Source organism: Aquarana catesbeiana, linkage group LG08 (assembly GCF_042186555.1).
Source record: "Aquarana catesbeiana isolate 2022-GZ linkage group LG08, ASM4218655v1, whole genome shotgun sequence".
NCBI classification, from domain to species: domain Eukaryota; kingdom Metazoa; phylum Chordata; class Amphibia; order Anura; family Ranidae; genus Aquarana; species Aquarana catesbeiana.
The window spans coordinates 302,851,647-302,869,079 of NC_133331.1; the positions used below are offsets into that span (position 1 = coordinate 302,851,647).

The 17,433-nt window shown below is 45.6% G+C and overlaps 1 protein-coding gene across 1 annotated transcript; it reads left to right on the plus strand.

Moving 5' to 3' along the window:
• The first annotated feature begins 4,833 nt into the window (after positions 1-4,833).
• LOC141105038 (uncharacterized) lies at positions 4,834-16,532 on the plus strand. Its single transcript, XM_073594833.1, has 8 exons — positions 4,834-4,907; positions 6,496-6,620; positions 7,360-7,604; positions 7,982-8,125; positions 8,214-8,466; positions 8,582-8,731; positions 8,834-8,975; positions 12,212-16,532. The coding sequence occupies exons 7-8, from the start codon at positions 8,927-8,929 to the stop codon at positions 12,928-12,930; spliced, it is 768 nt and encodes a 255-aa protein (XP_073450934.1). The 5' UTR covers positions 4,834-4,907; positions 6,496-6,620; positions 7,360-7,604; positions 7,982-8,125; positions 8,214-8,466; positions 8,582-8,731; positions 8,834-8,926; the 3' UTR covers positions 12,931-16,532.
• Positions 16,533-17,433: the final 901 nt, after the last annotated feature.

Sequence of the window (17,433 nt, forward strand, 5' to 3'; positions counted from 1 at the left end):
TTTGAATTTAATTTGTTGGGTGAGTGGCCTCCAATGGAGAGATTGGCAGAGAGGGGTAGCAGACACTGAGCTGTTTGTAATGTGGATGAGTCTTGCAGCAGCATTCATGATGGACTGAAGGAAGGATAGTCTATTTAAAGGTAAGCCAATGAGGAGGGAGTTTCAGTAGTCGAGGCGAGAGATAACCAGGGAGTAAATCAGGAGCTTTGTGGTTTCCATGGTTAGAAAGGGACATCGTTTAGAGATGTTGCGGAGGTTGAGGCGGCAACTTTGGAAAGGGATTGGATGTGGGGCCAAAAGGAGAGTTCAGAGTCCAGGATAACACCTAGCACCCTGGCAGGTGGGGATGGGTGGATGGTTGTGCCATTGCTCTTGACAGAGGAGTCAGGGGAAGTGGCACGTGGGGGAGGATATATTATGAGCTCGGTTTTGGACAAGTTGAGTTTGAGGAAGTGGTGTGACATCCAGACAGACATGTCTGTTAGTAAGTTAGTGATGAGTGAGGAGACTGATGGAGTAATTTGAGGGCTGGAGAGATAGATTTGGGTGTCGTCAGCGTAGAAATGATATTGAAAGCCGTGAGAGGCTATCAGCTGACCCAGGGAAGAGGTGTAGATTGAAAATAGGAGAGGTCCAAGAACAGAACCTTGGGGGACCCTGATGGCGAAAGGAAGAGGAGCAAGTAGAATTGTAAGTAAAGGTGCGTTGGGATAGGTAGGATGAGAGCCAGTGAAGAGCGCAGTCATGGAGACCGAGGGAGTAAAGTTTTTCATAGGAGGGGGTGATCAACCGTATCAAAGGCAGCTGAAAGGTCCAGAAGTAGGAGTACAGAATAGTGTCTGTTGGTTTTTGCGGTTAGTAAGTCATTTGTAAGTTACACTTAAACTACTTTGACTGCCGGCCGCAGGAAAACCCAATATGTCCCCATCGATTTTGCGGCCGGCGGTTAAAATGTCCCTTTTCTGAACGCGATTCTTCAACGTTCAGGAGAGGGAAGTTGGGGGAGGTTGAACCTCACCTAATCGCAGCAGCTCCTAAACGATCCTAAATGGAGTTGAGTATTGGAGCTTTGGCAAAAACGCGCCAAAAGCTCCTAAACTCAACTTTAGGAGCTGTAGTGCAGTGATTCTCAACCTCAGTCCTCAAGTACCCCCAACAGTCCTTGTTTTCAGGTTTTCCTTTACTTTGCACAGCTGCTTTAAATCAATTCCTAGATTGTAAGCTCTAATGAGCAGGGCCCTCTGATTCCTCCTGTATTGAATTGTATTGTGACTGTACTGTCTGCCCTCACATTGTAAAGTGCTGTGCAAACTGTTGGCGCTATATAAATCCTGTATAATAATAATAATAATATCAATGTCATGGAATTGATAAGAGCTATTTTATCTAAGGGAAGTTCCAAAAACATGGCCCGTTGGGGGTACTTGAAGACTGAGGTTGAGAGCCACTTCTGTAGTGTACATGAGGCCTTAGTCCGTAGGGTTAAATATTGAGTTGGCCCACCCTTTGCAGCTATAACAGTTTCAGCTCTTCTGGGAAGGCTGTCCACAAGGTTTAGGAGTGTGTCTATGGGAATGTTTGACCATTCTTCCAGAAGCGCATTTGTAAGGTCAGGCACTGATGTTGGATGAGAAGGCCTGGCTCGCAGTCTCCACTCTCATTCATCCCAAAGGTGTTCTATCGGGTTAAGGTCAGGATTATGTCCAGGCCAGTCAAGTTCCTCCACCTCAAACGCGTTCATCCATGTCTTTATGGACCTTGCTTTGTACACTGGTGCGCAGTCATGTTGGAACAGGAAGGGGCCATCCCCAAACTGTTCACACAATTTGGAAAAATGAAATTGTCCAAAATGTCTTGGTGTGCTGACTTCTTAAGATTTCCCTTAACTGGAACTAAGGTGCCAAGCCCAACCCCTGAAAAACAACCCCACACCATAATCCCCCCTCCATCAAATGATTTGGACCAGTGCATAAAAGCAATGTAGTATGGATGGTGGGGGGAGAGCTGTCGGAGAATGTGGTGTGGATGGTGGAGGAGAGCTGTCGGAGAATGTAATTTGGATGGTGGGGGGAGAAATGTCGGAGAATGTAATGTGGATGGTGGGGGGAGAAATGTCAGAGAATGTAGTGTGGATGGTGGAGGAGAGCTGTCGGAGAATGTAGTGTGGATGGTGGGGGGAGAGCTGTCGGAGAATGTAGTGTGGATGGTGGAGGAGAGCTGTCGGAGAATGTAGTGTGGATGGTGGAGGAGAGCTGTCGGAGAATGTAGTGTGGATGGTGGGAGGAGAGCTGTCGGAGAATGTAGTGTGAATGGTGGAGGAGAGCTTTCGGAGAATGTAGTGTGGATGGTGGAGGAGAGCTGTCAGAGAATGTAGTATGGGTGTGGGGGGAGAGCTGTCGGAGAATGTAGTGTGGATGGTGGGAGGAGAGCTGTCGGAGAATGTAGTGTGGATGGTGGAGGAGAGCTGTAGGAGAATGTAGTGTAGATGGTGGAGGAGAGCTGTCGGAGAATGTAGTGTGGATGGTGGGAGGAGAGCTTTCAGAGAATGTAGTGTGGATGGTGAGAGTAGAGCTGTTGGAGAATGTAGTATGGATGGTGGGGGGAGAGCTGTCGGAGAACATAGTGTGGATGGTGGGGGGAGAGCTGTCGGAGAATGTAGTGTGGATGGTGGAGGAGAGCTGTCGGAGAATGTAGTGTGGATGGTGGAGGAGAGCTGTCGTAGAATGTAGTGTGGATGGTGGAGGAGAGCTGTCGTAGAATGTAGTGTGGATGGTGGAGGAGAGCTGTCGTAGAATGTAGTGTGGATGGTGGAGGAGAGCTGTCGGAGAATGTAGTGTGGATGGTGGGAGGAAAGCTGTCGGAGAATGTAGTGTGGATGGTGGGAGGAGAGATGTTGGAGAATGTAGTGTGGATGGTGGAGGAGAACTGTGGGAGAATGTAGTGTGGATGGTAGGAGGAGAGCTGTGGGAGAATGTAGTGTGGATGGTGGAGGAGAGCCGTCGGAGAATGTAGTGTGGATGGTGGGACCTTGGCTGCAACCTGCTTAAAGTTGCCCCCTGTGATTCTGTGCTCCACAAACCATCCCCAGTGGTTCTGAGAGTGCACTCCTGTCTGCTTAGACTGTGTTACCTACTAAATGATGAGTTCTGAGTCCCAGAGCTGCTAAGAAATCTCTCCAGCACACCTACTCTCAGTTCCCTGTAGCTGCATGCTTGATCAGAGGACCACAGCCTGGCATGAGTTCCACAAATCCTTTACATTCGTTCCCGATGATAGAACCCTCCAGCACTACAGGTAGGTTAATTTCTCAGATCAGAGCTCTACTCTATGTCCTGAGCACTTTCAGGAAACACGTGGCAGAATCCCCAATGAAAAGAGGGTATTCCGATATCTTTTGATATAAATTGGAAGGATATGTTACCCACAAAATGGAGAATTACCAGAATACAGTTACCCCCGCGAAGTCGCAGTTCAGCATTCGTGGATTTTTTTCCCCAGCCTAGCATTCTTGCATCATAACAGTTTACCGCATGTAGCTATCTTGAGTGTTTTGCTGAGTGTTCTTCGTTTTGCTCTTCTTAAAGCCCTAACATGCCACCCAAAAGCCCCCCTCTTGAAGCACCTGAAGAGGAGGTGCCACCCGAGTCATTTAATAGGCATATTAAGCATTTAGACATTTTTTACCACATCCAAAATTTGCAGATTTTCACAATTCGCAGGTGTTCAAAGAATGTAACCCCCGTGAACTTTAGGGGTCGACTGTATTTCACAGTGATGTGTAAATTTGAAAGAACATGAACAATATTAAATAAATGAGTTCTGTGTATATTGGTAATCATTTTCAAATATTTGTTATAAATTCATATATTCATGCGATTATTGTGTGTACTTTATAAAAATTTGTATACCATTTTCAGTTTGCTTTCATTCTTTTGCTTTGCCATAATTATAAATAAGGATGAACGTACCTGGGTTTTATTCAGCACAAGTTCAGTTAATGTTATGAAGTTTGGATCCCGAATTCGAACCCCATTGAAGTCAATGGGAACTGAACCATAGATCAGTAATTGCCATTTTCTGGACTAATAGGCAAGGGATTGTCAAACTGCATTCTTAGGGGATGCCTTAAAACTATATACTGTATGTTTTTTTTCACACAGAGTTTTCTTTTGGTGGTATTTAATCACCACTGGGTTTTTTATTTTATTTTTGGATCTCACCATCTTGGATGTGATAGCAATATCTCTCGTCACATTCTATATCAATAGCTCCCAACCTCAATCCTCATCCACCCTCAAAAGTCCATGCTTTTTGGGGATTTTTCCTTAGATATAATAGCTGCCTTAAATACCAAGCCATTGATTTAAAGCACCTTTGCAAGGTGGAGGAAAGCCTAAAAACATGACTTTTGGGGGTAATGGAGGACTGAGCACTGCTCTATGGTATTCCCCTGCTCTCTTCCCCAGCAGCTACAGAAAATATTACATAGTGGTGTATACCTCCCGAGTTAAGAAATCTAGTAAGAGGGGCACCAAAGGGAGAAGAGGATCTGTGGTGCTCCTGCATCCAAAACTGGGGGTGTTTAGGTTACACTGAATGCTGGGTGTGGTATAATAGAGCCTGAGCCTACTTGTGTATACACCACATATGTATGCCGTATTCCTTCTACTCACAGAAATATGATTATTAGTGGGATACAGAAACAGGAATAGTATGACTGTACTTACACACAAAGTAATATACAGACAGGAAATGAGGTAATGTATAAACAGGAAGTGATATACAGACAGGAAATGAGGTAATGTATAAACAGGAAGTGATATAGGGGCCTAAAAAGGAACTTCCGGGTGAGAGGTGAGTCGGGAGGAAGTAGAGAGGAGACATTGCTTGCACTTGAAGCAGAGGAGGTAATAAGCTATTGTTTTATATTTATGCAGCACTTACCCCCGAAGGAGCGGAAAAATAATTGTTATATCCGTAATTCACGTTTACCACCCAACTCTTGCAGCCCAAAGATTCAAAAGTCACAGTCCTTAATGCTTTATTCATCAACATAAACTAGGATGGGAGAAAGACTTTCTTTGAGATGCTCTTTGGTTAATTTCTAATCTTTTCCTTGCTTCACTTGCAAAGACTCACAGCATTGCGGGTGACAGCGATTCAAAACTGGATGATCACTTTATCAGGGAAGATGGAGGTAGATTTCTGACAGAGAATAAACGATAAGAGTCACTCTGAATGACCTCTCCCGCTTGACTGATTGGAATCCCGGGGCAATGCTGAACCCAAAGCCACAGGCCACAACCACCTGTCTTGCTGACTTGCGTACCAACATCCCTTAGCCTCTGGACAGTACCTCTCCCTTAGGCTTTTCCCTCACTTGATCAATAGCCTGTGTGTCGCCCCTATGCAGTCGATCACCCAGTTTCTTTCCGCTTTGTGGCCCATTCCCCTCCCCGTAGGGGCGGCCAACGACATCAGCGACTACATGCTGTAAGATGTCGTCTGTTCCTCCATGAGGACCGGTCCTTCACCCTTCGCGCAAAGGTGAAGCTCCGTTGGCTCCCCGGAGGGGAAAAACCTCCCCCTCCAGGAACCAGGATGGCTCTCCCGCTTCTCAGAGCAGGACTGGACTTGAGACTCCCCGGACACCATGTGACCCCCTTTTTATATGAGGGGCCCGGGCATTACCAAGCAAAACAATGATTGGTGGAGACTATCACATAAACTACCTGCCACTCAAATGGTAATTGACAACAACAGGCCTGCTGTAATAGCATAAGCCTGTCTAAATTTACCTGGCAGAGAAAGCTAGCAAAAAGGGTCACCTACCTAAAAGTAGGTGCCTGCTACATTTACACCCAGAAACCCACCCCCGCCATGTCTGTCCTCTTCCTCCATGGTCACTGTGACGTCTTTTATCTCCAACAGATGAGACACACATATACACCATATTACCAAAAGTATTGGGACATATGCCTTTATACACACATGAACTTTAATGGCATCCCAGTCCCAGTTGAACCGTATGGTTCAATATTGAGTTGGCCCGCCCTTTGCAGCTATAACAGCTTCATCTCTTCTGGGAAGGCTGTCCACAAGGTTTAGGAGTGTGTCTATGGGAATGTTCGACCATTCTTCCAGAAGCGCATTTGTGAGGTCAGGCACTGATGTGTATGAGAAGGTCTGGCTCGCAGTCTCCGCTCAAATTCATCCCAAAGGTGTTTCTATCGGGTCGAGGCCAGGACTCTGTGCAGGCCAGTCAAGTTCCTCCACCCCAAACTCGCTCATCCATGTCTTTATGGACCTTGCTTTGTGCACTGGTCCAAATAATTTGGTGGAGGGGGGATTATGGTGTGGGGTTGTTGAAGGTGCTGGTCATTAGAACCTCACCTTTTCAAAGACATTCCAATAGATCTCAGTAGAAAGAAATGTGACATCATATAAACTCTGCTGAGGAAAATAATGTAGACATACAATATCTCTTACCCTTAGGTCAAGAAACTCCATCAAGATATCCACCACGATCCTCCTCAAGCTGATTTCTCCTTTATTCTCCGGCTTCACAAGGAACCGTATCGAGTCACGCATACCGCGGAATGTCATTCTGGCACCAAAAGGTACCTCACCTTTTCCTCCATCCAAGGGTACCCCCAAAGCGGCCCCTGAAAATCTCTCCAACCGCCTTTAGAAGGGCGATCACTCCTCGTTGCCTGGGGACTAAGCCTTAGGCCAATAGCAGCAAGGGGGGGCCCCTCTGAAAAGAGACGCTTCCCCAAGGCCGACCCTTGGGTACCACAGGCACCTTTCAACCAAGATACAAGGCAGTCAGACCACACTTGATCTTAGCCAAAAGAGCGATAGCGATGTCTATAAGGTTTAATGACCAGCGAGACCGCTATATAATCTGTCTACAGAGATCAGAGTCTTGTATGGATCACATGTTCTCATCAGTGAGGATGGAGGAGGACCTGAGTCACATGACTGAGAGGATATTAAAGTAGAATTTTAGATAAAGCCTAACTAGTCCTAAAAATGCTCCCACCCCATCCTAACACTTATACTAACCTGTGTAAAAAAGATGTATGTAACTATTTTCAGCCCACTCTGATTCAGTTACGTGATCCATGATCTCTATTGATAAAACACAGACCTGACCGGAGAGGTGAGGATTCTGGGAGGTCACATGACATCACTCTTACCTCTAATAATAAAACACAGATCTGATCGGAGAGGTGAGGAGGATTCTGGGAGGTCACATGACATCACTTTCATCTCTAATAATAAAACACAGACCTGACCAGAGAGAAGTAGAATTCTGAGAGGTCATATGACATTATTGTTGCTCTTTTAATATAGAGTTTTCCTCCAGTGAAGTCTAGTGACCATTTGACTATCACATTGCCTTCACCGCATTCCCTGAAAACCGAAGAGAAAAATGAAAGAAGATTCTAGAAGTCACCAAGAAGAACACTGACCTGCTGACGAGAGTTGTCAGGATGTCACTGTCTATTTCTCCATGGAGTAGTGGGAGTATTTAGAAGGACACAAGGATCTCTACAAGGACGTCATGATGGAGAACCAACCGCCCCTCACATCACCGGGTAAGAGGAGACTTTATTGTAAAGGAGAGAGCAGTACGGAGGCTCCACCTAGATCCCCCATCATCTGATAAACACATAGAAACAATGTATTCAGTCAGTGTGTGTTTCCTACAGATGGATCACACCACCCCTCACCATCATCAGGTAGATGGGATTGAGCACAACTAGAACATAGAGGTGACAACTGACAACATAGAAACAATGTATTCAGTCAGTGTGTGTTTCCTACAGAAGGTCACACCACCCCTCACCATCATCAGGTAGATGGGATTGAGCACAACTAGACAACAAACAGAATTCTTATCTATGAGAGGACATTCTTCTATGTAATCTTTTGTTCCTTTGTACAAACATATACTATCATCTTTGGGGTTTAGAATGAAGAACTGAAAGACATCAAATCTGAGATTAAAGAGGAAGAAATGATGTTGATGAGAGATCAGCAGTTTATTGGAGGGGGAGATCCTCTGTATTCCCTGAATTCCAAACAGGAAGATCACACCATTCCTCACCATCATCAGGTAGATGGGAAGAACATAAAAATGATTCTATACTGTATGAGATTCTACTTTTTCCTTAGCCTATTGATCCCATTTTTTTTTGGTTTAGCATGAAGAACAGATGTATGTAAAATATGAGTTTAAAGAGGAAGAAGAGGTGATGACTGTGATGGGTTATCAGGAGTCTACAGAGGAAGTTGGGATGATGATGACAACTGACAACATAGAAACAATGTATTCAGTCAGTGTGTGTGTTTCCTACAGATGGATCCAGTAATGGGAACTCACTAGAGAGATGTCCCTGTCCTCTGTATTCCCAGGATTCCACACAGGAAGGTCACACCATCCCTCACCATCATCAGGTAGGCGGGACTGAGCAATTAGAACTCAAACAGAATTCTAAGCTGTGAGATGATATTCTTCCATGGAATCCCTTGTTCCTTTCTACACATATATTCTCTCATCTTTGGGGTTAAGGGTGAAGAGCTGAAAGATATCAAAGCTGAGATTAAAGAGGAAAAAGAAGAGACATCGATAAGTGGAGCTCAGCAGCCTATGGAGGAGGGTTGTCCCTTTTATTCCCGGAATTCCACACTGGAAGGTCACACCATCCCTCACCATCATCAGGTAGGTGGACTTGCTATATGATGTATTAATGAATGCAGAGCTGCTATCATTTGTGTCTGCCTGAAGTTTTTAATTGATGATTTCTGTTTATTTGGGATTTAGGGTGAAGAACGGATTAATATAAAAGTTGAAGTATAAGAGGAAGAAGTAGAGGCGTATGTGGGGGGTGATCAGCCGTCCACGGAGGAGGTTGGGATGATTATGAAGAGTGAACAAGATGAAAAATCTCCACTTGTCAATGCAAGTAAGTAACAGATACTGAAACTGGGGAACGAAAGTTCAGTTCAGTTAACATTTGATGTCACTGAGTGAAGTGTGATTAGGAGGAACTGCCATTTCAGGAGAGGGAACAGTGGTGGCTGGTGATTGGGGTTCTGTAGGTAGGGGTAGCTTGGCGAACCTTACTAAGCAGCTGGGTCCCTAACTTATGGTCCACTGTGAAACGGTACCGTGTTTTTAACCATGGTGTGCAATGCCTCGCATGGTGGTTCCCCTCTTCGCCTTTGAGTTGGACATGGCGAGGTTCAGAGGACAAGACTTTTGAAGCTATTTACTTGGACACAGCTAAGCTAAAAAAAAGGTATGAACAGCAACACACAGCCAAATCACTTTTACTAGACCGTTTGGTCTGTTGAAGGAACTGAGACTGAACTCTGAGTCATTGAGGAAAGAGCTCTGAGAGTTTGGTAAAATTACTCTGTAAAGTGAATACATTCCAAACTCAGTTCCAGTTATTACAGTACCAGTCAGATACTGGGTGACCCTTTCTTACCTGTGGACATGGCTGGTACCAATAAATGGTCAACGCTTCACCTGTAATGGTGGGCAAAACTCCAGAGGGCTCTTCAGGGTCTGGGCTCCATAGGGATGGACCACAGCCCTGGACCTGTATAAACACCCTGCGGCTACCTGCTTCTAAGAAATGAAGTTGGGATGAAAAAGTTAATCTCTATTCTTCAATATAATGCCATGTTCCTGACAAATGAGGAGGAGATACTGTACACCATATGAAAGGTCCATCTCCATTCCTCAATATAACGTCATGTTCCCAACCAGTGGCGCACCCAGCTTTAATATTTAGGGGGGGCACATGGGGGGACAGGGACAAAAGTAGGGGGGCCAACCATAAAACGCAATTTATATACATAGAATAGAATGCACTCCAGAGGTCATCAATGCAGCCTCATCAGTGCCCATCAGCACAGCCTCACCAGTGCCCATCAATGCAGCCTCAACAGTGCCCATCAATGCAGCCTCAACAGTGCCCATCTTTGCAGCCTCACCAGTGCCCATCAGTGCAGCCTCATCAGTGCCATCAATACAGCCTCACCAGTGTAGATCAATGCAGCCTGATCAGTGCCCATCAATGCAGCCTTACCGATTAGTAGATTAGAGTAGTATGAGTAGTGATTAGAGAGAGGAGACTTGGTCCGGGGACAATGTCCTCAGTCCAGGGACTGTCCCTGGAAACTGGAGACTCCTGGTCACCCTAGGCTAGGGGCCAACAGGCCCCACAGGCCAGCAGGACCGATAGGTCTGTGGCCAGCTCCCAGCAGGATGGGTCCTGCTGGGAGCTGGCTGCGGACCTGTGGGTCCTGCAGGCCACTGACCTGTGGGTCCTGCTGGGAGTGGACAATAGCCTATGGGTCCTGCTGGCCTGTGGGTCCTGCTGGGAGCTGGCCATGAGCTATGGGTCCTGTTGGCCACTGGCCTTTAGGCCATGGCCAGCAGGACCCACAGATAACTGGCCAGCAGGACCCACAGGTCTGCGGCCAGCTCCAAGCAGGATTCACAGGCCATGGGCACTGGGGCAGGGTAAATGAGGTGTATGGGGGGGCGATAGATGGGATAATCATGTGGAGGTCAGCTAGGGGTGTCAGGGTCTCTCACCTCAGCTATGGGCTGAATCGGCAGCTACCAGCTTAGAGCTCAGCAGGACAGGTCCTCCTCATTGCATGGGCTCCTCCATTCCTGGGGGATGGGTGATGCTCCTGTCTCCTGGGGTCAACTTCTGGTGCGTGCACAGTGTACTGCAGCCACCAGTGGCGCGCCCATGCCATCCACGTGTGTGTCCACTGTCCAACTCCAAGAGATCCGACTGCTGCGACCGGGAGTTGTAGTTATCTCAGGCTGGCCGTGCTGTTCTCCAGACTCCACCCGCCGGGAGCAGGGAACTTCAGTGTGCAGCCGCCACCGCCGACTACAACTACCATAAACGACAGCGGCGACCGTCACGTGATGTCACCTAGCCCCAACTTCCTCGAGGCAGCGGCTCAGAGACTGACAGGCAAGTGACGAGTCAGTTGGATAGCCGGTCGTTTTAATCAGTTATACTTGGGGGGCACATGGGGGCACACTAAAATATTGGGGGGGTCGTTGTTCCCTCAGGCCCCACCTTAGTGACGCCAGTGTTCCCAACAAATGAGGTGGAGATACAGTACAATCATATGAAAGGTCCATCTCCATTCCTCAATATAATGTCATGTTCCCAACAAATGAGGAGGAGATACTGTATACCATATGAAAAGTTCATCTTCATTCCTCAAAATAAGGTCATGTTACCAACAAATGAGGTGGAGATACTGTACACCATATGAAAGGTCCATCTCCATTCATCAATATAACTTCATGTTTCCACAAAATGATGTAGCATCTCCATTACTTCCAATAGCTGTTGTTAATGCAGAAAGAAATGTAACCCAGTGTGTCATAGCAGTTTGCAGTGTTTTTATATCATTAACTGGTTTGTTATATTTTGATGTTACAATTTTATCGAGTTCCATGCCAGAGCTCTGTGAAACTGTCGGACCAACATGACTATTTTATTACTGACATTTTGAGAAAACTGTTCACGTTGGAGTCCACATGTTATCTGAAAATTCTTTATAATTTAAAATCCAGGCAAATACAGACATAATCCCGTGTAGTAGCAAACATTAATGTGTTTTTGGCTAATAAAGCCTTAGTCAAGTCTACTGCAGAGCAGAACCTTCCTACAGACCATGCCTGGAAACGCGATGTGCAAGGCCTCTTGAAGTAAGTGTGGTGGTTCCCACCTTTTGCCTTGTGCTGGGTTGTGAGCCATGCCAAGCTGGCCATCTCCATCCTTTGCACACTTTCAGTACCTGTAAGCATGTATGACAGTTGGTCATGTAATTCCGGTAACAGGCTCTTGTCTCTTAGTGGTGGTGCACTGGAGTTGGCACATCGGGAGTGTTGATCTCCACATGTAAATTTTCATTGCACACATGCTTATTGTATTTTCCGTTTTTTACATGATTGCATATATTTCATCAGATTAATTTTCTGGTGTTCAGGTATAAGTGAGTGTTGTCTCCCTACCACCTTTTCTATGTATTCAATTTCATGGAGTACGGAGCTCAGTATTTCCACTTATTCCACTGACGGGGAGGAGGAGCTAAAACTCCAGTTATTTGTCATCTACTGAGATTTATTATATTTTTTACTTCTTTCCAACAGATGGATGTGATGTCAGGAATTCCTCGGAGAGACATCTTCTATTACCTGCTGATTGTAAGTCAGAAGATAACGTCATCACACAGGATCCTCCAGGAGGAAATTCAAATACACAAAATATACATCACAGGCCTTCCTGTCCGGAGACATCAATGGATCCCTCTGATCAGGGGGAATCTTCTCATCAATCACATACTATGATTGTAAATATCCATGTAAGATCTCACACTGCAGATCGATCAAAAGATCCTTCTAATCCCGAGGAAACTTCCTCACCCCATGAAGGAGATCACCGAGGTGACAATCTATTCTCATGTTCAGAGTGCGGGAAATCTTTCACTCAGAAAGGAAAACGTATTCAGCACCAGAGCATTCACACAGGCGAGCGTCCCTATTCATGTTCAGAGTGCGGGAAATCTTTCATCTATAAAGAAGGCCTTGGTAAACACCAGAAAATTCACACAGGTGAGCGTCCTTATTCATGTTCAGTGTGTGGAAAATCTTTTACTAACACCGGAAGCCTTTTTAAACATCAGAAGATTCACACAGGTGAGCATCCTTATTCATGTTCAGAGTGCGGGAAATCTTTTAATCTGAAAGGAAACCTTTCGCAACACCAGAAATCTCACACAGGTGTGCTTCCTTTTTCATGTTCAGAGTGCGGGAAATCTTTCCTTAAGAAATATACTTTTGTTAAACACCAGACAATTCACACGGGTTGAGTGTCCCTCTTCATGTTGCGAGTGCGGGAAATCTTTCCATAACAAACATCATCTTATTCGTCACCAGAAAATTCACACGAGTGAGCATCCATATTTATGTTCAGAGTGCGGGAAATCTTTCACTCATAAAAGAGACCTTGATAAACATCAGAGATTTCACATGGCTGAGCGTCCTTATTCATGTTCAGAGTGCAGGAAAACTTTCACTCATAAAAAAGACATTGTTAAACATCAGACAGTTCACACAGTTGAGTGTCCTTATCCGTGTTCAGAGTGCGGGAAATATTTCACTCTCAAACGATACCTTGTTAAACATCACAAAAATTCACACAAGTGATCATCCCCATTTATTTTAATAGCATTAGAAATCTTTCACTCAGAAAGGAAACCTTGTGCAACACAACAGATGTTACATGGATGAGCGTCCTTATTCATGGTCAGAGTGTGGGAAATCTTTCCTTAAAAAAGATAATCTTGTTCAACACCAGAAAATCCATTGTATTGTGAATAGAACTGTTGGAGAATGTAGTGTGGATGGTGGAGGAGAGCTGACGAAGAATGTAGTGTAGATTGTGGAGGAGAGCTGTCGGAGAATGTAGTGTGGCTGGTGGGAGGAGAGCTGTCGGAGAATGTAGTGTGGATGGTGAGGGAGAGCTGTCGGAGAATGTAGTGTGGATGGTGGGGGAGAGCTGTCGGAGAATGTAGTGTGGATAGTGGTGGAGAGCTATCGGAGAATGTAGTGTGGATGGTGGAGGAGATCTGTCGGAGAATGCAATGTGGATGATGGAAGGAGAGCTGTCGGAGAATGTAGTGTGGATGGTGGAGGAGAGCTGTCGGAGAATATAGTGTGGATGGTGGAGGAGAGCTGTCGGAAAATATAGTGTGGATGGTGGGAGGAGATCTGTCGGAGAATGTAGTGTGGATGGTGGAGGAGAGCTGTTGGAGAATGTAGTGTGGATGGTGGAGGAGAGCTGTCGGAGAATGTAGTGTGGATGGTGGAGGAGAGCTGTCAGGGAATGTAGTGTGGATGGTGGAGGAGAGCTGTCGGAGAATGTAGTGTGGATGGTGGAGGAGAGCTGTCGGAGAATGTAGTGTGGATGGTGGAGGAGAGCTGTTGGAGAATGTAGTGTGTATGATGGGAGGAGAGATGTCGGAGAATGTAGTGTGGATGGTGGGAGGAGAGATGTTGGAGAATGTAGTGGAGTATCTATACCAGAATAATTTGCATTGATGTAAAATGTGTAAATTTGAAAGGACATGAACAATATGAATTAAATAAGTCTTGTTTATGTAGAGATACCCCCATGGAGGCTGCTGAATTTTTGTTCATTTGCCTTTTGCCAACCCGCCTCCTTCTGATCTCCCCATGCAATATCTATTTCACAACAGACAATGTTCTGAATTTTATGTTGATTTACCGTATTTGAAAACAGATTGATAGGGCAGTGCAATGAAGCCTATGGGATGCCCTGACAAATCTCATTCTTGCTGTGTTAGGGGATATTAATCTGCTGCCGTGGCTTTATCTATTAAGTCCCTTCCAGCAATCAGCAATCTTCCCTTGGTTCCATTTCTCTCTCTCTAATATAGCACTCCCAGTGTGGACAGTCAATACTCTGAATAATGCGATGAATGTTAAACTCAAAGTCATAGGCCTCACTGCCTACTTCCATGACTTGTGCAGTTAAACTTCCTTCATATTAGTCCCTGAGATGCTTGGCACTGTGGTCCTTGAACACACAGCAGGAAGTCTCTCTATAGATCTACTGGGTTGCACTGCCTTTGCTCTCTCTCCCAAACAGTCCATGCTTTACTCACAGAAAGCTGTTTGCCCAGTCTTCTTCCTCCTCTTTGCTCCTACTTCCTCCTGGTTGCTGTCCGGCACATCCCGGAATAGGATGTCTGTCATTCTCCTGCGTTACATGCTGACTTCTGCTCCAGGGGCCAAACGGCGGCCTTCCTGGATTCGCCTCCGGCTATCCAGCTCCAGGATCTCTGATCTCCTGGGACACAGCCTCCGCACTCCTCCTGAACTTCCTCCTGATGGCTGCTCCATCCCTCAGCTCCGCATGGCACGTTCCCCTCCCCGGCAGGGGAACGCCCAAACACACCAGCTACTCCATGCTGTCCTCCTCACTCCCAGATTCTCGAACCCCCGGGACATGTGACCTCCCCCTATTTATAATAGACCTCTCAAATTAACCATTGGTCAGTTCTCTCACATGGGGTTTCCTGCCACTCAGATCTCAGCCCATCCTCTACTTCCAGCAAAATCCACTGTCCATCAGAGGAGGCATCCCTGAGTCCAAGTGTAGGCGGTCACACCCCCCTCTATTCTGACACTCCCAACCCTGAATCCACAACCAGGCCCAGGAAAAGACATGGCCCTGATTAAATTTACCTGTCACTACTATCTACTCCTGGGGTAGGCAACCTGGGGCCCTCCAGCTGTTGTGGAACTACATTTCCCATGAGGCATTACAAGGCTGGCAGTTACAATTACTCCCAGAGGCATGATGGGACTTGTAGTTCTGCAACAGCTGGAGGGCCCCAGGTTGCCTACCCCTGATCTACTCTATCAAAAACACCACTAAGCACCTACCTTAAAGTACAGGGCGCTACATTTATATTGGTAATCATTTTAACCACTTGTATAATCGGCGTGAGCCGGTCAGCATCGGCAAAGTCGCATGGGTGCGCAAAACAACGTACCCGTACGTCTCTGCGTCATCGGCGGCTAACGGGAGTGTGCCTGCGGGTCCCGCGGACTCGATGTCCCCCGGTGGCCCCACGATCATGACACAGAGAGGCAGAACTGGGAGATGCCCATGTAAACAAGGCATTTCCCTGTTCTGCCTAGCAACATGACAGAGATCTACTGCTCCCAGTGATCGGGAGCAGTGATCTCTGTCATGTTCTAGTAAGCCACCCCCCCTACAGTTACAAAATGCTGAGTGAACACACTTAGCCCCTTGATCACCCCCTAGTGTTTAACCCTTTCCCTGCCAATGACATTTACACAGTAATCAGTGCATTTTTATAGCTGCCTATGGTCCCAAAATAGTGTCAAAAGTGTCCGATCTGTCCGCCGCAATGTCGCAGTCTCGATAAAAATCGCAGATCGTCGCCATTACTAATAGAAAAAAATATATATATAATAAAAATGCCATAAATCTATCCCCTATTTTGTAGACGCGATAACTTTTGTGCAAACCAATCAATATACGCTTATTGTGGTTTTTTTTCCCCAAAAAATATGTAGAAGAATACATCTTGGCCTAAACTGTGGAAGAAATTTCTTTTTGTTTTTTTTTATAGATTTTTTTGGGATATTTATTATAGCAAAAAGTAAAAAAATATTGCTTTTTTTTCAAAATTGTCGCTCTTTTTTTGTTTATAGCGCAAAAAATAAAAACCACAGAGGTGATCAAATACCACCAAAAGAAAGCTCTATTTGTGGGGGGAAAAAAAGGACGTAAATTTTGTTTGGGTACAACGTCGCAGGACCGCGCAATTGTCAGTTAAAGCGACGCAGTGACATGTCGCAAAACAGGGCTTGGTCAGGAAGAGGGTAAATCCTTCCGGGGCTGAAGTGGTTAAAATATTGTCAAAAAAATCATATATTTCTACAACTAATGTGTGTACTTTATAAATCTGTGCAATCAATTTGTTTGTTTTTCATTTTTTCACTTTGCCATAATTATAAATAGGAGTGAACGTATGTGGGTTTGATTCAGCGCAGGTTCAGTGAATGTTATGAAGTTTGGATCTCGAACCTGAACCCCATTGAAGTCAATGGGAGCTGAACCTTAGCTATCGGCAATGGCCATTTTATGGGCTAATAGGCAAGGGATTGTCACACACAGGGAGCTGAGGGATATATACCAATACTAAAATATAAATAAAAATAGCAGAAAGAGGGTCTTTTCAAGCAGCTTAAAGCAGTGTTCCTCAACCTTTTTTCAGTCAAGGCACCCTTTAAAATGATGGATAGTCTCGAGGCACACCATTCTAAATTGTAAAAAAACAATTCTAATAGTTTTACATAATATACTATATTACCAAAAGTATTGGTACGCCTGCCTATACACGCACATGATCTTTAAAGGCATCCCAGTCTTAGTCCGTAGGGTTCAATATCGAGTTGGCCCACCCTTTGCAGCTATAAAAGCTTCAACTCTTCTGGGAAGGCTGTCCACAAGGTTTAGGAGTGTGTCTATGGGAATGTTTGACCATTCTTCCAGAAGCGCATTTGTGAGGTCAGGCACTGATGTGTACGAGAAGGCCTGGCTCGCAGTCTCCGCTCTAATTTATCCCAAAGGTGTTTCTATCGGGTCGAGGTCAGGACTCTGTGCAGGCCAGTCAAGTTCCTCCACCCCAAACTTGCTCATCCATGTCTTTATGGACCTTGCTTTGTGCACTGGTCCATATCATTTGGTGGAGGGGGGATTATGGTGTTTGGTTGTTTTTCAGGGGTTGGGCTTGGCCCCTTAGTTCCAGTGA

Coding starts and splice junctions, on each gene's coding strand:
- LOC141105038 (XM_073594833.1), top strand. CDS start 8,927: ATGATTATGAAGAGTGAACAAGATGAAAAATCTCCACTTGTCAATGCA. Junction 8,976..12,211: donor ATCTCCACTTGTCAATGCAA/GTAAGTAACAGA, acceptor TCTTTCCAACAG/ATGGATGTGATGTCAGGAAT.